The sequence below is a fragment of the Simochromis diagramma genome, unplaced genomic scaffold (genome assembly GCF_900408965.1).
Source record: "Simochromis diagramma unplaced genomic scaffold, fSimDia1.1 OVJJ01000501.1, whole genome shotgun sequence".
Lineage (NCBI taxonomy): Eukaryota > Metazoa > Chordata > Actinopteri > Cichliformes > Cichlidae > Simochromis > Simochromis diagramma.
The window spans coordinates 1,115,951-1,139,079 of record NW_024387320.1 but is presented as its reverse complement, the minus strand read 5'-3'; the positions used below and the strand labels follow the sequence as shown (position 1 = coordinate 1,139,079).

Sequence of the window (23,129 nt, the reverse complement as noted above, 5' to 3'; positions counted from 1 at the left end):
TTGCAGCAACCAAACACACCACTTTTTGCTACGGATAATGGCCAAACCGTCAAAGGGCGCAAACAGTCCTCTACAAAAGCAGATATGGGAGAAAGTTTGTCTGTCAGGTGCAGGCTGTCTCTTAAAAACTCTGCTCTTGCTTGGGTTTTGCTTGGTGTAGGCCTTGACAGATTCTCTCTTCACGCCTTAACACTAGTAGCCTCCCATGCTGTCTACGCCTCCTTCTCGTCCTGCCACTTCCCCTGTACATGTCTGGGCTTGATACACTTTGGCACTGGCACTAAGCTCCCTACTTTTTACCATGCTGAACAGAGAGCATTTAATAAATGATACACTTGGTTTAATGTTCCTGGGATTCCCTTTTTTAACACGCGGAACAAATTTACTGAATGCTCGAAATCGGCGCGGGATAAAAGAAAAACTTCAGCGTAAAGTGTAGCTCTAAGTCGTTTTGCCAAACATAATTCGGGAAGATAACGTTTAAAATTAAAGTTCAGGATTCCAGTCCACACTCCTTTTTTCTTTTATACGCAGCTGCTCACCCCGAACGAATCAAATTCAATAAAGGTGAATGTAATATAACAAAAAAGGTCCATGCGTGTCCGATAGAATCAGGCAGATCCCGCTGCAGAAAAAGGAATGTGTTCGGATTGGGTTTGAGAAAAGCTAGGGTCTTATGTGCTCTTGCTCCTGGCCGCTGAGAGCTGGTGTGAAAAAGAAGAGCGAGCTCAGTCAAACCGCTGCCAGGCTGCTTCTGTACTGCACTGGGAGCAGCCCAAACCGCACCAACGACCTGCCAAAGCCACTCATTCAACCCTGTTTAATTTAGACTCCTTCACCAGCTACAGTGCAGCTAAAGTAGGCACAACAGTACATTTTCAACGCTTTCTCCTACATTCATCATCCAGGACAGTTCAATATGCCGGCAAGTAATAGAGGCAAATATAACATGGATACCTGCCATTAGCAAAAGTCCACTTTCTGTTAGAAAAGGAGACCCCTGGATACAGATTATGAGAAGAACACAAAGAGTAAGGCACACAGAATGATTAAATCAGGGCACCTACTGTAGTGACTGCATTAAACACTGGAGCTGAGGTAAGAATTTTTTCATCTCAGGCTGGGAGCCAGAGTTTTAGTTATTACTCTTTAATTCACTCATTAGCCGGCTCTGTCATTATTATGCCATTGCCAGAGAACAGTTTATTTGCTTTTTATGGAGTGTGGTGGACGGGCGCATGATGAAACATAAACCTTGCTTCTGGAGGAGCAAGCTGCAATCAGGACCGTGCGCACGTCTGCCAGCACTCTGCTTCTCTGCCGGGTCTCTCCTTTACCCAACCCTGTCTCAAGCAGCTGACAACCTCTGTGTGGACAGTGTGTTGAGTGCTAAACAGGCCATTTCCCAGGGGAGGAGAAGGCTGGGAGGGAAGGTATTTTCTTAATTACTTCATAGCAATATAGATATCACTCCAGCAATATAAAATATAAAGTGCCAAGAGGAAAAAATTGGACACCCTGTCGGGTTATGACAGCAGAGAGCTCCAAGAGAAACTAATGTGGTTTCTACAGAGCTGATCAGGTGAAACCGCTGTAACACCTCGGAGACTTAAGATGACATACGAGCTTAGCTGCGCTGTCCAAGTCATGCCTCATTCTATGCCGTTTTAAAATCATCTGCTATTCATAATATGGTGACCTTATATCATTAATTCTGTTCTCAATTGTGTCCTGCGGGAGCAGAGGCTGTGGCGCAGCAGCAGCAAACCTCAGCATCCCAGGCTCATATACGAGCCCCACGCTGCACCAATGAGGTGTTGAGGCAATAACTGTGTGCTTCACCGGTGTCTAAAGGATATTCTGCCAGTAGACGCACATGTTAAAGCCCCCAAAATCCCTTCTACAAATCACTGAACATACACACATAAGCCTGGGGATCAAGCTCATTTTACTCACTGAACGATCTTGTGTGCATGGCCAGAATGCATTCCATTGACTTTTCTTGAGGATGAAACCCTTTCTGGTTCACCACAATCACAACTGCACTGAGTGAAAATAGAATCATCGTTACCCCGAGATGCTCAGAGCAGCATGCCAAGCAGCATGAATTAACACAGCACATTGCGTACCGTGGATATTGCAACACAGATCAGAATGCTGGCTGTGGGTTTAGTGTTGTCTCACCCTCAGTCTTTTTTCTTTCCTTTTTTTTATTTTTTTTTTTTATTTTAATAAACGTAACTCTTCGGGGCAAAAGTTCTTAACTAGCAAAAAGCTGCACAGTTCTATCGGGAACTTGTTTTTGCTGTACAAGTGGCTGCATCATAAACGACACAAAGATAAGCATCTGTGTTGAGGCAGGGCTCCCTGCAGGTGTGCTGAAAACTGACAGTCTGTCAGCATTTCTCCACAGCCACACCTCCCAACCTGACATTTAAGGAGGGAAGATGAGGACCGACGACAGATGTCTTGCCAAAGCAAATAGGATGCCTGGATATAATTACAAAGGTGTGCTCATCAATCAAAGACCTGATTCCTATTTACACAGTTTGGTGCTCAATCTAAACCATGTTACTAATGCTGCCAGACTAATCCTTTGGATGGGCCAAGACTTATTTTCTATAAACTCTTGTGTAATTTCTTAAGGGTGTGCCACCTCCACCCCATCCCAGGCTGGTACACACACACACTCACCTTATTGAAACAGTCGAATGTAGAAAAACAGAAGAACTAACAAGCACCAGAGCCCCAGTTAAAAGCCCAGAAGGAGACACAATTGCTTTTAGGGTTGCTTCAGAAAGGGTGTCCAGTGTAGAAGTCTGCCAAATCAATCCTCTAGAGCTACTGGCTATGGTGACCTTTTGTGAATAAGAAAAATGAAAGTAGCTTCATTTTTAAATGCATTGATTTTTAAAAATGTTGTTTTGCTGACCTTTAGTCAATGGGCATTCTTAAACTAAATATTAAATACAGCAAACAAAAAATCCCAACTCAACTAACAAATGGAAATGTCTAGGGCTGGAAAATGACGCCAATGTTAAAAAAAAAAAAAAAAAAAAAGCAATCAGTTGCAGCTTCCAGGTTAGAAATGCAAACTTGGATGCAGGAATAAACATGTTCACCGCCTGATACAAAAAAAATTATGTGGTCTTACTTCCCCCTGTGTGAAAACTGTATTGGATCCTGAAACTAAAACCGTGCAAACTGCACACTCATTGGCCAGTGAGTTGTGATTCAAACATTACCTTCATTTTGAAAAATAATATGACTAAAACTTACAAAATAAATTACATTTTCTATTCATTATGACCCCAAAATGAGTAACTACACTGATAAATTTAGCAGGAAAGCACGTACAGAAGTAAAGGCAGAAAGCCATATTTCTATAGACTTCTATAGGATTGAGAGTCTTTATGCAACCATTGCTATCGCCATCTGGTGGCCTTCTGATAGAATGCTTTATGGCTTTAATTTTCTATCCTGGAAGCCAAGTCCATGTGTAATGCTTCAAAACACTAGGTCACATTAGTGGGGGGGGGGGGGGTCATCCAACACATTTTTTTCTATTTGTATGTTACTCACCCCTCATTAGCTGGTATCTGTGTCTTTGAGATGCACTTGTACAGTTTATGAATGCTAACGGATGCAGAAATAGCCGCTTATGACTCCAAACACCAAAGTGGTGCCAAGCAAATATTAAAATCGGGGACATCATAAATGAGTGGGTGCCATCACAGTGGTTTGTGGTTTGTAGGGACAGTCTATCTATATCTAGAACTTGTGTAAAAGTTCCTAAATGAATAGCACCACGGCATGATCTTCCGGTGAGTATCAGTGGATCCTCTGGAGATTTGAAGTACTCAAACATTTACATTTCTTGCACCACCACCAGCTCATGTTTAACTTCCGAAACATAAACTGGAAAAGCTACACCACTGAACTAGAGTGGAGAACATAATTGACTGGGGCGTAGTGTATGTGCTGGTTCTGGGTGACAGCATCGGGGCTCCCTCGAGCAAATTTCTCAGGCTGGCATCGGAGCTACCATCTGTTTTAGTATCACAAGAAATGCATGTAATTATTCTATGGAATGTTAACATATTTCAGGACAAATTTCACCCCCCAAAAAACACAAATGCTTTCCTTTTCTCAGAGATGTAAACAAGAGCATGGGGTTGTTTCTATGGACTTGAGCTGTTAGCCTTAACAAAAGCATTTGGGCGGCTGATTTCCCCTTTGTCCTCTTATCTTCCTGCCCAATGGTGACACATTCTGCATGGTTAAGTAGGAACATCCAGAGCGCTCTTTCACTCCCCATTTCACGCTGTAATAAAACGCAGCAGTTGTTACTCTGGGGGACCCTGAAAGGCATTCTGTGGGGCCGATGAGAGAGTCGGGCTGAATGGCAGCCAATGCCACAGCCCATCTTCACTTTTTCATGCCTGAGACGAGGCTGGGAGGGGGCGACACAGGGACTGAGAAGGGAAGGGAGATAGAGCGAGGGAGGGGGGTCTGCCGTGCATGGAACTGCCTTTCTTAGTCATCGCATGGTTATCTCCACCCATTGTAAAATGTTTACTGCCCCAAGTGAGTGACTGGAATAACATAAACTATGAAAAGTGCATACAGAAAATGTCACACAAGTGTATTGTTTTAGTTAATGAAGCATGAACTGCTACCAGTCAAGGTAGCCCCAGGCTTAACAATACACAGTGTACACAAAACAGGAGCCATAATTCAAACTGATGCGGATGACATTTTCCCATATTGCTCGAACATATTTGTACAGTCACGTGGAGCTGTGTGAGCCAGCTATGACTGATTCTGTCATTTTGTAAATGAAAATTCAGCAGACACAAATTTATGTGGATACCTGTGCTTTCCCTCCAATCAACCTGCTATAACACGGGTCCCTGTAGATTTTTTCCCACCACTATCCCAAAAGCTTAGAGATGACATCTGGGAGATGAAGGTATCGATCCAGGCACTGATGGTGAGTGTCATAGCTTGAGTGCTGCCAACAAATATTTACAAGGTGCCGTTGCTGCTCCTTGGGATGAAGCCACAGCTTTTTTTTTTTTACCTGCTCTGGTTGACTCAGATATGGTGGAATCTTTGTTGTTGATCACACACACATTGTAAATCTCACCTCCAATCTCATTGAGTTATGGCTATTTTTTGCTGCCCTGGTGCTTTTCACACTCCCAATGACTGTACTCAATTATTCCAGCAGCTCCCGGCTCATATCTATCGACCCATCCAGGAGTAAGTTGCTGGGTTTGCTCTCTCCTCTAGCGAAACAGGCACGTACTCCATCTCTTCACTCACTCTATTTCACTTTTATTCAGCTGTCACCCCCCCCAAACTTGCTCAGATTCTCCTAAATTGTTATATCTCCTCTCAATTCTCTATCTCAGCTTTTCATTCACTCCCTCTCACTCTAAGGGCCAGGTAAGACCTGATAAATTCGAAAACTCATTTTTGGCCATCCATCTGAACTAAGCCACAATGTTCACATCAATGTTTTCCAAAAATCTCTCCAAAGTAGAAACATGAGAAAACATGAGACTCGCACTGCAGTGTTGACAAAGAATTAGCTTTTTCTTTTTTTTTTTTTAATTATGTAAGATATCTTATGCAAACATGGCCACTGAACTTTTACTTGCCTCCAGCTTTTGTCTGGGTTCATCTTTGTGTGTTTTCCAAGCCGTGTTTGTAACCAAGCACAGTGTAACTGACACGTTTTGTGCCAGCTCTAAGGCAACTGCACCGATACGAAAAAAAAGTCATTAAACAAATGTCAATCAAGAGACAAAAAGAGCAGGCCTCAAGTGACATTATGCAGCTTGGATCACATTTTTACTTTTTATACAATCTTGGTATAAGGCTGAAAATTCTTCTCTAGATCTAGAAAAACAATTTTAATCAAGTTGGAGGAAGGGCGAAACTGAGTGGCAGCCTGCAGGGCTAAAAAATACAGACAACACAAAAGTGCTGAAGCCTGCAGTTCTTCAAACGGCCACTTGAAGCTGGCTTCAAAAGTGAGTCAATCCTCACCGACTCCCATTTTAACATGATCAGCTTTAAAGGAGAAATAAAAAGCATTAGAGCCTGGTACAACAATAACAACAACAAAATAATCTCTGTTGCAGATTTCCCCCTACATAACTATGTGATTTTTTCATCCATTTAAATATATTTCCAAGTCTCACATTTAAGGAAGTGGCCACTCTGAGTGACAGCTCTATGCTGACACAGATAGTTACAGACGTTAGCTCTCTGCTAGGCTTCACCTGAGCTAAGGTCCCAGTCACACAGGCCTAGAGACTGGTCAGCAACTAACCTGAAACTAACACTCACTAGGGAAACGTGTATTCCCAGACTGGTTGGCAACTGGTTGCCAAAGGCTGCTGGCACTGACTAGGTGTAAAGAGGTGTGTGGTGCTGCACTGAAAAGCTCCTTGGAATTGCTTTGGTGAGGGACAGATTGCAATGGCTACTCGCAGTTTGCATGAAAGACGACAACATGACTGCAAACTACTTGCTGAGCAGAAGTGAAACCTTAAAGTTCGACACAACCTGGAAACAGAATCGTGCCTTTTAAACATGCAATTTGCAGGAAAAGATCCTCCATTTACAGTTTGTGTCACCACATCAGGAGATATATACAGCATATTGGCCAAGTAGTTGGCCAGTATTTGCAGACAAGTTAGCATTTTCCATGCAAACTACAGGTGTTGGTTGCAATCTGCTAGTGACAAAACTGATAAATAGGAGGTTTTTGGTGCAGCTAGATCTTGGCAACTGATTTCATCTAGTGTCAGCCAGAAGCCTCCAGCACTCACCAACCAGTCGGGGAATGCACATTTAACTTTAGCAACTGAAATTTGTTACTGAACGTAAGTTACTGAACTAGACTGTGTTTGTGGTGTTATAATATTTCTGCGTAGTTAACTGTATTTGGTGTTCTAGTCCAAACCTTCTAAACCAAAAAGATTTTTAGTTTGCTCAAAATTACAAAGTAGTGCATCAAAATGTTCACATGTGGGCTGCTGAAGCTAACAAACCTCAAAACCTCTTTCCAAAAAGAAAAATCTTAACATATAAATATTTTCAAAAATCTCTACATGACAGCAAGCATGACTTGGCATACTCTGAGCATCACTATTTCTCACAGTAAAGCCATAATACTGACCATTACTCTTAAGGGTTTTCCTGTTTTCTCTAACATTGACCCTCCTTTAAGCTGCTTTAAAAATGAGCTTCAGTCTAATCCAAAATCTATAAAAATAAAAATTAAGAAAAATAACAGTAAGCGAGACAGAGAGAGAGCAACAGCGAGATTCACATTACACGTTAACCAGGCTAAAACATATTTCATCAAGAGCACGAGCTGTGATCTGATGGACTGTAAAATAATACACTAGTAAAGCCTTCCAATATATCTCTGACGTGCCATTATGTTTCAAAGTGACTGTAAAAATACAGCGAGTAAATCAGGAAGAAGATATCCTCGTCCTGAGCTGTTATGAAGTCTAGACACGCCATTTCCTCAACCTAATGTGACCTTATAGTCCATGAGATATCGCGTATTTAATTTCTGCACCGCCGTAAATTAGCACAGGTGTGTGCTGCGCAGACAGTGGGTGGATCGTGTAGATCAAAAAGATCCAGTGTGCTGACTTGAGATGTGAGATTGCAACTCTATACAGCCTCACAATTTTCTTTTTTTCCCCATAAGCAGGAGCTTGCTTACGTAAATGCCACTAATTCTATTTAGGGCTGTAAGATTTATGTTGGTTTTATTGTTTCAGAGGCAACAGAAAAGCTATTTGCTGGGATGGAAGTGCATTTTTTATTCATATGAAGTTTTGGCCTGTTATTTTTGGGGAAAGAAAGAAAGAAAACTATGCTGTAGCAGTTACTGTGAGGCGTTTTGTTCTGCGATTACATAAACCTCTGCAAACTAACAGGAAACCCACAGGGCTAGCAGTGTCAGTGGAGAATTACTATAGTCAGGAAAGGCAAAAATGATGGCATGTTTAGTGCTTCTGCACTTCATTTGTTCCAAACCAGGTAATCTATGATTCCAACAAACTGGTAGCTGTCTGCCCTCCTCCATCTATCTTCAGGCGCATCCATACAACATGGAAATGTGGTATTTTCCACTATCACAACAAACCATCAGTCATAAGTATACGATGTGACAACTCTATTAAGTGATTGAGACTAGGATTTGCAAAGGCTTCTTCAAATTTCTGTTAAACAAATAATGACATATTTTCCAAATGTCCGTGTGTTTTACAGCCCTGTGTGGGACATATGCTGCGAGCATTTAAAGTGTCATAATTCCCTCTTCAATACAACCAACTAAAACAATGTTGTTTTCCAGGTCCAGTGGGGTGAAACTGAATTTATGCGATTCGAGACTTTCTATTTTGTTTGTCAAACCAGGCTCAGAGACGTTGAGTGAGCTAGCAGGTGGTGTCACAGACATTCTTTGAGGATCACTTTAATTATTAATTTAAATGCAGTTGAGGGCGCAGACAACAAAGAGCTGAATAGCAATAGCTTGGCAGAAAGTGAGAAGGAAAAGAGGAGGAGTTGGGAAGGGGGGGGCAATGCATGAATTATACATTTACCCCACAATCAGAGGTGCCTGCCTTATTTATGAGCAAAAAAAGCCCGCACAGCTTTGCCAGAATTGTGCTTTGTCTACTGTGGAATGCAATAGGAGTTCACTTAATACTTAATGACTCTGAAGTTTCACCCAGACACACAAACACACCAATGCCCCACTGCCCTTTAAAGGGCTCCTTTTCTTACAGGTCCACGGGCGTCTCACGTTATGTTCTGCAGTGACAGGAGTCAAAATTACAGTGGCTGTAACCAGACCCTCAGTTATCACCTACTTCTGAGCTCAGTTTACATTTCATGACAATTAGACTCAACAGGATGTATCCATCATGTGGGGTCAGATTGGTGATAAAGAGGCCGCCATGAGCTTTTGCTGTGACATGGCATGGGAAAGCCAAACCCTCTCCACGGTTTTCTGGAAAGCATGTCAGATCTGCCCAATGCATGATATACTGTATTTACACCCAAACAATCACGCATAATGTGTTGATGACAGACGTATAGAAGCAGAGTTGAAAGCGGGATCGCACGATAAAAACACTTCCTCATCGGCAAAGCCATTTATTCAGACTGTTCACACGGTTGATTTATGGCGACAACAGTGAACTCCTGCTTACCATGCATGGGATGAAAAATGAATTTCTGCCATTGTAGACTGAGGACATGGTAAACAAGTCAAAAGGCATTAGCTCTGCTGGCTTGTTTCATAAAATGACCATTCAAGCCGTCTTAATCCCTTCCTGCTTCATCTCAAATCAAATGAGACCAGACCTGGAGATTCTGCGCCAATGTAGGCCAACAACATGTAAAACACAACATGCCATAGAGGGGAGGAAAGCCGTCTTAATCCCATGCTCCAGTCACATTCCACCACTATCTCCAGTTGTTTATTTGAGTTTCAGACACACTTTAAATTCACTAATCCTACTTGCCCTCTCTAGTGTTCACTAAACAGCCCCTCAGCATTATCGGCATCTTTGAATTGCAACACATCCAGATTGAGAAATAACATTCAGACAAAAAAAAAAAAAAAAAAAAAAAAGTAGTGATATAATGCATTCTCTTTGCTTGATGTGATGACTGAATTTTCTTTTACATGCAATTCAAAAAGCAGTGCAAAGACTTCACAAACAGAGGGCAAACCTGGGCATGTTGAGTACGTAAGATAAAGTATACAGCTGTGGAGAGCAAACAAAAGACAAAAAAAAAAAAAAATTTGACTTTCTCTTCATCTCTGATACAAGTTCAGACTGGAAAAGCTGAAGTATAATCTACTTTGCTGAAGTAGTCATCTCCGAGTCAGAAGGTTAAGAGATACATCGGTCATCGAGGCCCTGCTTTTCAATCGTTCTGAAACCATCACACACAGCACTCAGTGTGGCGTTTATCTGCGGGATGTAGCAGCTTTGAGTGCAGCTGGAATAAATTGATAAGCCCCCATCTACTAAGTACATCAGCTTAAAGATTCTTAAATTCTAATCTTTCTTTCACCAAGGCGACTGTTGGAACGATCGGTCTGGAAACGAAAATACAAACAACGACCGCGAATAAAGCCACCGAATTAATTCTTGCTACAGCACCTCTTAACACGTGATCTTAGGAAAGGAAATGATGGCAAAGTTAATGTGATAAGTACGCTGTAATCTGTGATGTTCAGCCAATACGTCCTCAGATTGAGAATAAACACTTGGATGATGGCAGATTGTCTCAGTGTGACTGGTCATTATTGCTAAAAGAGGATTTCACTGCAGCTTTGATTACATTAATCCTTCAAGAGAATTAAATCCTTTCTGACAGGGAGAACATGGGAAATCAGGCTATCTGTGAAACTTTGATTATCTTTAAGAAAAAAATAAAAAGGCCCCTTATGCTCTGCGGGATCAATAAAAACAGACAGGTATAAGATAGCGAGCATATATTTTTCCTGAAGTATTTCCTGGCGCACTCATCACTCAGATGCTGAGCAGACAGGATTGCAAAGACGAGCTCTGGATTGAGCTTTCACTGCTTGAAAAAGTCTCAACTGCAAGCCTCGCAGCCTCTTTGCCTCCTCTCCTGTGGCCACGTCTTTGGTGTTTCTTTTTTTTTTTTTTTTTCTGTGGGGGTTTTCATTCCCTGCCACCCACCATGTGAATAATGAGCTCCACAGATAGCAGCCAATGAAGCGACCCCCCCGTTAACCAATGAAACTTAACAACCATGTCCAGATCAGGTCCTTCCTGCTGGGACTGACCAGCCTTGCTTCACACTCCTCTACCACCCACACACAGACACTCACACTGCCTCAAACTACATAAAATACAAGGGGGGAAAAAAAGGCAAAATACATGGCTGTCTTTTTACATGATCTCTCAAAATTGAACACTCGGGTCACATATATGACTACGTGAAATGGGAAAGTGAATTAAGTCAGACTGGCTAGGGCTGTTTCGGGAAAAAAAATTACACTCTGCTTACACGTACGCTGGCGGGCAATCCAGACACAGTCTACTTGACAGATTGATTTCTAGCCTGGCTTGCTTTGAGGTGTCGGTGCTGGTAATGTGACTAACACGGGGAAGTGCGATGAATGTCTGGCCTCAACATGACCAAAAGGTGCTTTGAAGTCTGTTTAAGCACCTAACAATCCCAGCCATGCCCAGCTGTAAAACTGCTAACCCTTACCCATTGTATCACATCATTTCAGTGCACCTCAAAATGTCCTAACCACCAAGAAAAGCTTCAAGTGAAAGTGACACTTTTCTGATGAATATGCATTTAGTGCTTCAATTAAGATGAACTGGAACCAGGAAATAATAATAAGGTGAGACTTTGGGATCTATTTTATAGGTTCATTTCACTCTGGAAAAAAAAAAAAAAAAAGAACAAGTGATGAGGAAGTGTGATCGTTTTATTTTGGCGTGAGAAAATGTGTGGGTTGGTAGAAGGGGGGGTTGTGGTTGATAGTGTCTTTGAAAGACACTTTTGAATGTGACATAGTAGCATTCCAGCGATTGTTATTCAGGAAAACCGCTCCAAAGCTTCCAACATGTGAAGACGAAGGCGCGTGTAATCCAAAAGAGTAAACACTTCTTATTCTTGCTCTGGAATTTGAAGCTTAGGGTGTGAGTGATAGGAAAGATCACTCAAAGGAGCCACCTGGTACACGCAAGGCATCTATGAAAGACATGCACGACTCATTGGCGTCGAATGGCAGCCAGACAATGCTGGCTTTCTAAAGATTTTTCTCCCTGCAAATGCTTGATAAGTAAATATGGGGCTATGATTGGCTCACAGAAAAATGCAGGACTGAGTCAACATCTCCCCGATAAAGGATGGAATTTTTAAATATGGAATTTAAATATCATCCTAAATGGAGGGAAAAGGGAAAAATAGCCCACTTTCCTCCTGAGGAGTTATTCTGATTGGCGCCTTTCAGTGAATTACTGCAGGCCAACCTATCTAGGCATATAGAGTATGCCCTTTCTTCTCATCCTTCCCTGATAGAAGTTTGAGTAATGAAGCGCACAGCTTTCTTGCAGACATTTAGTTGCCTTAAGTCTATCCTAGCATTTGATGTGGAGCCTGGATCACACCCACAGGGAAGCACACCCTGCAAATATCAGCTACGCTCTGAACATGGAAAGCTTCTTGGCTTCTTCTGCATGCTCTCCCATGCTGTGGGCACACAAAATATATTTTCTTTGCCCCACCAGAAGAAAAAAAGAGAGAGAACACCCTGGAGTGATTTTTTTTTTTTTTTTTTTTAACTTTTAGGGAATATAGCCAAACTTCTCAAGAGGCGAGCTCTAACAGTAGGGAAACAAAATGACAATAGCTCCTACAACTGCTTGCCGTCTACTTCCCTGGCATTCCCCTGCTGAATAGACTTTGTCTGCTGGCCCACTGTTGTGGCATGATAATGACTCCCGAGCTCTTCAAATGCCACCTCGCTCGGCTCTGCAGAGAGGGCAAGCAGGTTAATTACCATTACAATGGGGGAAACTGAGAGCAGGGCCAACTCTGGACACTGCATACGAGATGACCGGGATGACTTTCTCATCACAAATGGAAACAGGAGGCTTTGATTTCCTAAAACGCAGACAGATGGACAGGGTCACAGCATCTTTGTCTAAACTATTAGGCAGCCCTTCCTTGCATTTCCTTCACAGGCAGGGAGCTCTCAGTGGCTCTTTAACCGTTCTCCAGGGTGGACAGGCCTTCTGCCCTAACGCACTCCCCCCGAAGCTGTTGCCTTTGTCTTCTCTGTTTGACTGTGAGCTGTTCATGAAGTGAAGAGGCTAATCAGCGGCTGTAGAGCTATTCACGGGGAACCACTGTACAGCATGGGCCCATTTGGTGCAATTGTCAGAGTGGCCACAATAGCTCTCTGTTTTGACAAGCTAAACACAGGCCCTGAGAGCACACTCGAGCCATTGATGTGGATGTGAAGTGTGGTGATGTTTGCTACCAAAATATTGACTTCTTGGTGCAAATTAAACTTAAGCACCATGCCCTGGCCCGCACCCTGAACGGCTGAATTGAAGCCTAGAATTAAATTAATTCGATTTGGAGAGCCCTTGAAACGGAAAGTGAACAGAGCATCACAGCTGTAGAACAGCAACACAAACATATCATTATTTTTAAGGGCTTACATCAAATCCAGCCTCGTGTATTTACAGTCTACAAGTAGGATAAAGAAGTGCTAACTGGCATGTTTGTTACAGCGGGGAGACCAAGAAGTTCATTGCAGTTTTTTGGGATATTTGCAGAGTTTCAGCAATGTTAGCTGGTTGATTATGAAAACAGTATGCTGTCTTAGACTTGCAGCCAGCAAAAGCTTTTTTATTCCTTTTCTTTTCTTTTTTTTTTTTTCAAACATAAAAACTCTGAATTACTGAGGGATGGCTGGTGCCAAGAGCTGTTGTTGGCTATCGCAGTGGAAAGGAGAGGAACAAGTTTCACAGCATTATGGTGAAAACAAAGAAGGTTCGCCTGCTTGACTGAAGCAAAATGTCACCAAAGTTTTAAAATAAAATAAATGACATATTTTCTTAATCACACATTACATTTTAGAACGAACTTGGATCACACACGAGCTTCAGACTGTACTCACTAATATAACTAATGTAATTTGACTACTTTATTCAAAGAGGATGTGCGACTTTTTGCAGGAAAGGACAGTCAGAGCAGCATTAACCTGGCGTGTTTTCGATGGCAGGAGAAACCTGAGCTCTCGGGAGACCATGCAAACTCCAAACAGAAAGGCCGTGCCTGTGTTGGAACTGGGGGAGCACTATACAATGACATTTCACCCCCAAATTAGTACAGATTTAGTGGTGTTAACAGTGAAGAAGAATGTGCTTTAAGTGCGTGATAAATAGGACAAGTGAAACAACCCGTACAGAACACATGACAAAGCACTGTTGCAATAGCTCGGCTTTATCCAAGACAAATTCAAATTGCTCGAGAAACGATTTGAAATTCAAAAAAGGGAATTTCACTTTGCAAGGCTGTTGATACTAGACACTGATTGGGATTAATAAGTACTCCACATGAAGCCAGATTAAGTAAGCACAAATAACCGCCGCCGCTCTGTATTTTAATGAGTTTTCAATTAATCACAGTCATTGTAATGATGCGTTTTACACAAATTCTCAGCATGCATTCCTCTCTAACTGCAGACTGATAAAGGCATGCGAGGAAAAGTTATCGAATTTGTCCTCACCAAGCTATTTTGACATATAAGGCGGACATATAAGCGAAGAAAAAGAGAAAAAAAAGAAACATCTGATGCTTCATGAAAGGAAAACCTGTCTTCTTGCAAATATGCGTGTTGTGAATGCCCTATTTTGAGTCAAAGAGGTCTAACATTGCTGGATCTTGGTTTCAATGCCTGCGCGCGGGAAATGAGAGCATTTGACAGATACCAAAAGCATTTCCAAGCATTTCTACTTGGACCTCCGCTAGCACATCCTCCTTAGTTCAGCCCCATCATGTTCTCTGTCCACAGTCTATACAGCGCATCTCTGAGGACCTTGTCAACATCTCCAGGAGAGTCTGATAGAATATGTCAGCACCATCTTTTCAGAGGAGCTGTCAACACAGGCTTTGTATCAACCTTCTTTGGGACAGGGCACAGAACTCAAACAAGCCCTGCGGGAGACATACTTTAATGCATCCGAGTGAAACTCCAAATGACAGCAGAAAGAAAAAAACAATCACGCTCTGCTTTCATAAATTGACACACCTTTAATCTCTTCAGATCTTATTTAATTGTATTCCAATTACAAGAGCAAATGGGTATCTATGAAAGCAGGAGCAATCAACTATGGTTTTTATCTCATGACAGTCTATGTCAACAGCTTGTGAATCCCGCAGGCATGACAAAACTAGTCCTGTCGTGACTCGCACACTTTATGTTGTATTATTCTTTGATAACGAGGCATGTATGTAGCATGCGTCTCACTCATGGAAGAAATGAAACGGTGTTACCTTGGAGCACTGCTTGTGATTCTGGCACCACACCAAGGATCCATTATTCTGTTGAAAAGAAGGAAAAACATCATCAGTCATCAGACATACTGCTGAAAGAACATTTATAATAACCAATTCATCAAGTCAATGTGCAACTTTGACCCTTTCCTCTCCCTCTCACAATATACGTCCGCGGTGGCCAAGGCCTTTTTGATTAACAATAATGTTAACAGCACAGAAATCTGAAAGGCTGACTGCGAGTCAGCTTTGTGTGCCGAGTTCATGCAGCCCAAGCAGGAAAGCAGGGTCACCACACTAAGGTGAGGGCAAACCTCTGGTCAGTTTCAGCAGAGCATGGTGACCCCAGCTTTTCTGTGAATTTGTTTGATCTCTCAACAGACATCTCAGAGGTCACGGAAGGAGGAACTAATGTCAGCACTCCTGCACAGACCGCAGATATAGCCAATTTGCTCTAATTGCGGTCGAAGTGCCACCTTCGGCACTCCGACAAGGTAAACATTTGGTCCTAATAGAGCCGTGTTTTTGTAAAGCTTCGATGTGTGAATACAGAGGACTATCAAGTGGAGGACTAGTGGAGGTAAATGACTTGTTCAAGCCATTTCCCTTATTCCATAAGGACTGGGAATTATGCTGTTTTTCTCTGCGAACATTATTTTGGTTGGATACCAAGAGGAAGGCTCGAGCTTTAGCATAAATGACCTGGTGATTATGGCGAAAGACAGATCAGCAACAGCTGATTTTCTGCACACTTGCAAAGCAACATTGACATGTCATCACCTTATAAACTGACATGACAATGTTTCATACATTTCCACATTCAGCAGATGCAAATGACGTATTCATCTGGATTTACGTTTTTGGTTGGTTCGTAACCGTAACTCCCTTACAGCTCAACTCGAAGAAGCTGTAAAGTTGTGTAGCACACACGGGAACTGCAACATCAGTTGGCTTAATCACCTGTGACATTATAAATAATCATCTGACCATTGATTATTTCCTAGACTTAAGATCAATGACAGATTATCATGACAGTATTCTCAGTGGAGACTCTGTTTATAGAGTTACATTGCTGGAATGTGTAGTCATTGACTTAAATCTGGCCTTGAGTTTTGGATGTTCCCTTTGCATCCCAGTGGAAGAAATGAAGCGGTTAGACAAAGCCAAACTTTAGGGGTCTGCAGGCAAAAGGTCTGCTTAAGTTCAATGTCAAGTTCAAAGCATTTTCTCACAATGTAATCCAGAAGAAATTTCCCATGAGACATTGAGAACTTATCATTAAAGGCTTTAATTTGACATCCAGTACCAGTAGGTGCTTTGCTTTTTGTGTCAAGGATAATGGTTGAAAAGGCTTCAAAGGAAGCCATGATTGGACAGTCATGTCTTCAGAGAATCTCTTGAAAAAAAAAAAAAAAAAAAAAAACTATTCAGATAAGGATGAAAAAGTACTAAGGACACTTGGAATAGTTTAATTTTGTTACCATGTGAAGTAAAAAAATGGGAGTTAATTGGCTCAAATTTAGTGTGCACCAGCAGGTTTTCTGAAGACTTTGACGTGGTTTTTAAACATCAATCCCAGCAAACAAACCCCGTCAGTGTCACCACATCAATAAAACTTTGACATTTACACTGGCAGGCAATGCCTCCAGATAATTTATACAGTTTGTCACAACTCAAGGCCATGTCCTAAATCATCAATCCTGTTTTTGACACCTTTCTTTACCCATCCATCAATGGAGACAGAGCCAGATCCACATAGGAGCTAATTTTGCTTTGTGACAGCATCCCCGTAGCAGAGAGGCTCAGCAGGATGTTGCCCCAGCTGTCCAGGCCTGACCCCACCATTTCAGGGACCAACGGGGGAATAATTATAGGTCAGGACTTCATCCCTCTGACTCACCATGACATTCCTCTGCAGTCTGAACATTATGCAGTCCTGAGGACTGTCAAGGACTCAACTGAATGAATTCTTTCCAGATATTCTCCTGTGTGAGGAGACCAGACAGTGGCGCACAAACGCACGAAGGTGAACCATGCTTTGTTGATGACAGCGGAGTGACTAGATGAGGCATGTAAACAGGGTATTTATCACAAAGATACACTATGGGCATTGTCAGTTGAGAATTAAAGCAGGTGGGCAAGGGCGTGTTGCATTGTCTAGACAAACTGAGACGAACATGTACAAAGGCCTTTTGATCTTTGATAAGTCCAATCCAGCTTTTGAAACTGGAAATCTTTGTCTCCTATGGGCGTCTGATTTGGATTAAAAGCATTGCGGTTCCCACTAATCACATTTTCAAATTGCATTTAATCCAGCTGGTCTACAGGTCCCCGTACTTTTCTAGCCAAGTCAACTGGAGACTGGACTTCAAAGGACAGACTACGATCTCTCTCTGTGTCCTTTGACATCTCAGGAGTCGTCAGGCATCACCAAAATAACTTTTCCTTAAGTGAACATACGCAGCAGCAAAATATAAGAGCCTGAGATTTAGGCTTCGACTCGAGTGGGTGTGAGGGCTGTGGTCATTCTGCCCATTAATTATTCACATTATATGAATAATTTGTCAGACACTCTGAAAGTGAGCTAATGCGTTCAGTGTGTGTTCAGTGTTAACATTAAAGGGTGTTTCAGAAATGTAAAGCAACACTAGTGTAAAGTTGTCTCCACTTAGGAATGAGGCTTATTTGTCAAATGAGGTAGCTCAGGGTGTAGCAGCACTCTGGGCTGAGATTTACAGACATGACTGTCATGGTTTAAAAGCATTTATGGAGAGAGGTGAGGCCAAGCTACATAGACCCCTTATTCATCCGCTGTCTTCACTAATGAAAAACTCCACACATGAGACGAGCACTGGCTGAGGTTTGATTCCACCGCAGGTTATTTAATATCAAAGGCGAAAACAAGGGGACATGGAAAAACCACTCGCCAATGTTTTTTCTTGCCTTCACTTAAAACACAAACCTCTCAGGCAAGATGCTTAGACTTTACTATGCAGCACACAAGCGATGAATGACTGAATTTAAGATGTTAGATTTTTATTGCTCCGAATGTAATAACAAGACCTCATGGACACACCTTGTTTTTGGCTTCACAGGTCCCCACATAAATAATCCACTACAAGGCTGATGCTTTCAGAATACATTATTGCACGGGGCTCCCAGCTCGCTCTTAATATTTTAAAGTGTCCGAGGCTAATATTTATGGTTGGGTGTTCCCCTCTGTCTATTGTACTAGGGTGACAAGTTCCCCAAAAGTGGAGTAAAATGCCGATAAATCTCTATTTGGAAATACTATTGCATCAATAAATCTAGTGATGCTATAAATCTGACAACCCATGGGTTTCCTAACTCAGCAACTCTATGCTTGTTTCCATTTCACACTAATTCAGAACTGGGGCAATTAAAACAAAGTCTCTGATTTGCATTCTGATTCAGCCACATAAAGAAAGGAAAGACGCGTGGGTGTTCATAACATCTGTAATAACATCTAAATTCTCCAAGTATCATTCCAGTCTTAAATTCCAGCTGCAAAATGTGTTAAGAGGAAAATTTGTATCTTGTACCCTAACCAAAATAAGCAGCCTATATAGATTACCAGATATTGAGAAGACACAGTAAAATATTAAGAAACAGGAGGCAAACGTTTGACATGCAGCCAAGGTCTTTCATTTCCATTAAAATGGAAAGGCTTGCATGTCTTTGTTTTCCCCACTGAGTATTAAATGACCCCTGAAGGATGTCCGAGATGAATTAAGAGGTCTGTCGTGTCGATCCTTGGAGTGGAGCTCCAAGCTGCCGTTGCTGTAATAAGATCTGGCAGAGGAAGCAGATCCACCTGTGGGTTGTGCTGACTGAGCATGCCCCACTGTTGTGGCAACATTACATTAGAGCTTATCACATTTAGCACAATTGGGCGCCAGCATTTAGCAGGAAGGTGACCTCCTTGGAGCAGCACTTGGTAGCCCGATGTATATATCCTCTGCATGCCTATGAGGTGTGATGCTGGCATTTATTGGCAGGGCCAGGAGGGTAGAGGTTGGGGGGGGTGGGGGATGGGGATTGGCAGGGCATATGTTTTTGCAGCTGACCAGACCCCCCATCCTCACATAAAAGGACTGTTGAGAAAACAGTGCATAAGACAGTTCGTGCAAATTATCAACAATTGCCGTCTATTCTTAGACCCACAAGCTTGCTCCAGCACCCTTGCTTATCACCAACCACAAAACGCCCCTCTCTTTAGACAAACACCTTCCTCTCATCTTCCCCTCACTGAAGAGCGCCCCAGACTCTGAGGCTCTGCAGTCAATTATACTGACTGTTAGCTGTTCATTAGAGGTGAGACTCCATCAGTTATTTGGCCTCCTGGCTGGTCACTAATTTAATCCCCCCAACTTTGCAACCTAGGGCTGCAACACACTGTATATTCTCTAAATTAATCCCTGACACTATTTGCCAAGTTGCACTTTAAGAAATACAAACTGGGTCTCCTACTTTCCATCCGCGTGGGATTTTTCATTGGAATAAAGACACTTCATCCATCAGCCTTATTATCCCTTAATATAATTCCTTTAAATTAACTGCAGAAGGTCTGTGTCCCACGGACCTGCATTACTACACCAAATCAATAAGTGCTTTCAGTGTAAAAGTAATTGGTACCAAAGAAATAAAGCAATGGGCTTTGCTGATTCATTAGACCTAATTACAAATTTACCTCGCCCCAGAATGTTTCCTGACAATCAGGGATTCATTAATGCACCTTGAGAAAGACATGCCTTGCAAATGCAAATGAAGTGAATATAAAGGCCGTCAGCAGACAGATAGCTGGTGAAAAGGAGCAGAGGGGAGAGGGATCAGTGACCAGCTCTTTTCTCTGGAGTCCTGGGAGAGAACAGTGTGTCCGGTGGAGGGTGAAAAACAACTTCTGACACCACATGCCAAATCATCCAAAGCATACATCTATTTTATATAGGAGCTTCAAACGCGCTCGGGGTCACAGCACGCTTGCTGGTGGGACAACCAATGTCAAAAGTCTCCAAACGCAAGGTAAGAGAAAAGTTACCCACTACATAAAGAAACAGCAGCAAGTACATTTCAAATGAGTGAGAGGTATCTCATTTTCCAGTAATTAGCAAGTAATGAATGGAAGCTGGCTCAACTGAGAGGCATTCATAATGTCTCTATCTCAAAACACTGAGATGGGTTAATTAGGCTTGATATAGCTTAAAGCCTCCCACTCCACACGTTCTCACACACACACACACACACACACACACACACACACTCTGTATATAGCAACTTTGTAAGGAAGCCAAGCTGTCATAATTAATGTGAAGCTCAATCTCCAAATTTGTGACAGGGTTGTTTGGTGACAGTGATTGTTCCTAACACAGCACCAAACTAATGAACTACACGGGCTTCATTAGTGACCTGCTCCAGCCTTGTCACAATGGGCTCAGGATAAACAGGTTTGACTTAGGCTGTGTGGAAATCGACCGGCACATCTTCCCATTCATGCAGCGGCACGGCATCGCATTCGCTTCTGATTCCCCGCATATTGTCAGGAGTTCCCGTGAACACATGCTCATACCTGGGAGTGCTTGAAAAATGCAGAGATGCGAGTGATGTGCAGACTGAGGCATCTCGAGGCGCATCTTGCTCGATAAATGCTGGCAGTGAAGAAAGAGTCGTCCTGCTTCCTCGCAGACACACTCCCCGGGCTCGTTAGCGCCGTAATCCACAAACACAGGGTCACACACACGTTCAGGCTCCTGGAAAACATTGTCCCTGCTGCTCTGCATTTAATCCCCTCCGCGGATCGGACAACACTGCGTGCAGGCTCCGGCGAAGAAACTAAGGAAACTTCAATTATACACTGGGGAGGAGTCAACGGCTCACGAGCCCTGCTATTGGAGGATCCCGCGGTGACTGACAGGCACGAGGAGCGTTAAAACAGGTAGACTGCTGCATAGTCCTTCACTCTGTCCAAAGCAAAGGCTGTTTGTTTTAGGGAGCAGGCCTGCAAAGGAGGAGGAAGGGCTTGAGTAGAAGTCATACTCTGCAATCAAAACTTGGAATGGGCAGATCAATAAATAAATAAACAACAGACAAGAGATGTTATGGAAACTGTAGTCTATTTAATCAGCATAATCCACCGCCTTCCATCTACCTAAGTATTTTTGTACTGGACATAGCTTTGGATTCCTAGTCTATGACAGATCTATATTCTATCTGTAGTTCTGACCAGTAGCCTAAGTGTACGACAGCTGATCTGATTATATTTTTTGTATAATAAGAACAAATCTACAAGTTTTAAAGCCAAACACAATTAATTAAAGTATTTAAGCGGTTTTAGATCTATCGCTACACTGGATAAGAGACATATTAAAAGGAAAATGATCAAGACTCAAGCTTGAGGCCAGGATATCTTGACTTAATCTCCCCAGAATCATTGAATGTTCATTAGACATCCAAGTCTTTAAAGCTCCAGTTTGAAATGCAGGGTTTCTGTTTTAATTTAGCAGTCTTGGAGATAACCTCATTTGACATCAACTTTAAAAAGGCTACAAGATATACTCGGTCTTCTTCTTTTGGCTGCTCCTTTTAGGGGTCGCCACAGCGGATCATCTGCCTCCATCTCAACCTGTCCCTCGCGTCCTCCTCCGTTGCACTAAACCCTCTGCAAATCCTTCTTTACCACATCAATGAATCTTCTCTGTGGTCTTTTCCTGTTGCCTGGAAGCTCTCGGTGACAAGTAAACAATCTGTCCATCCATCCATACAAACAATCCATCCATTCATCCATCCAACCTCAGGTCTGGATTGCCATTATAAATTCATTTATGAAATCCTTTTTGGCAGCATATCAGCTCGTGTGCACATATAAATCTGTTTACGCTACATTATGTAGAAGAGTTAAACTTACTGATGATACAACTCATCTGACTGTTTCATAGATGGTCTTCTGTATTAAACCACCACATATGGGCTTGGACACGCTTCCCAACATCCCAGGGAAGCCCATTCCCCTCCAGCTCTCACCTACATGCTTCACAGTAGCTTGGAAAAACAATTCTACATGGAAAACTATTAAAACCATCCTGACTAAATTCCTCAATATGGACTCCCGACTTCTGGCATCATTTCTTCGCCCCAGGTATGGAGAAAGTATGACATGTAGGAAAAGCTTGAAATCTTTGCTATTTATTGAAGTTAAGGAGTGAGTATTTAATTAGAAAGTTCCCTCAAGGGTTTACAAGACACTCCAGCTTTTGTCAGCTCCTGGAGTACTTTCCTGAACCCCATTACAGCAACAGCATAATGAACTTTTATAGCTGTTGCTCTTAAACTGTATGCAGAGTGGGAGTGAACACGCACTCGCACACCATCATTAGTTTTGGCTTAAATCACTGTCTTGCTTTGGGCCAGTTATACATGCCAAATAGTTTGACCCGTTTCGCCACTGAAAAAGTAATATGCCCATATTTACACATCTTAAATAGCAGGCACTGCACATAGAGCAATGATGGGGATCATGAAAACACAGTAAAGAAAAAAATATCTCTTCCCATTCAAAAAAAGGTCCCTTGACAATGATAAAAAGTCAACAATCTGTTCAGTGAGAGTAAGCAGGCTGCAGCATCGAGTGCTCTGGCCTGTCATGCTAAAAATATGTCTTTGTAATCATAAAAATCATCCCACAGTTCTCTAATGATAAGATGGATGTGCATTCATTTCCCTGGTGGTCTCAGACATACAATGGAACTTGGGGTGAGATATCCCTTGCTACTCTTAAAACATTTAAACGCGGATGTCTGTGTACCTTAAAAACAGTATAATGGCTTAATTTGTTGGCTTATTACAGCCATGTGTGATGAATTGGGGGGGGGAGTTTATAGTGAGCGGTGAAGGAAACACACTGTCTGTGTGCGGTCCTGATGTCTCCTACAGCCTGTGGGACACATCTTCCTCCAACTCACTGCTTTCATTGACTGGGAAAAGCCTCTTCTAATTGCATACTA

General features: G+C 42.3%; 1 protein-coding gene across 1 annotated transcript in view; it reads right to left on the bottom strand.

Moving 5' to 3' along the window:
- The window catches only part of LOC120717469 (anosmin-1), a 41,255-nt gene extending 20,289 nt beyond the window's left edge, over nucleotides 1–20,966 (bottom strand). Inside the window, exons 1-2 of the mRNA XM_040005495.1 lie at nucleotides 20,699–20,966; nucleotides 15,112–15,159 (exon numbers count right to left, since the gene is read on the bottom strand). Of these exons, the coding sequence (XP_039861429.1) occupies nucleotides 15,112–15,159; nucleotides 20,699–20,890 (240 nt within the window). The 5' untranslated portion in view covers nucleotides 20,891–20,966. The remainder of the gene's footprint in view (nucleotides 1–15,111; nucleotides 15,160–20,698) is intronic.
- Between the last annotated feature and the right edge of the window lie 2,163 nt (nucleotides 20,967–23,129).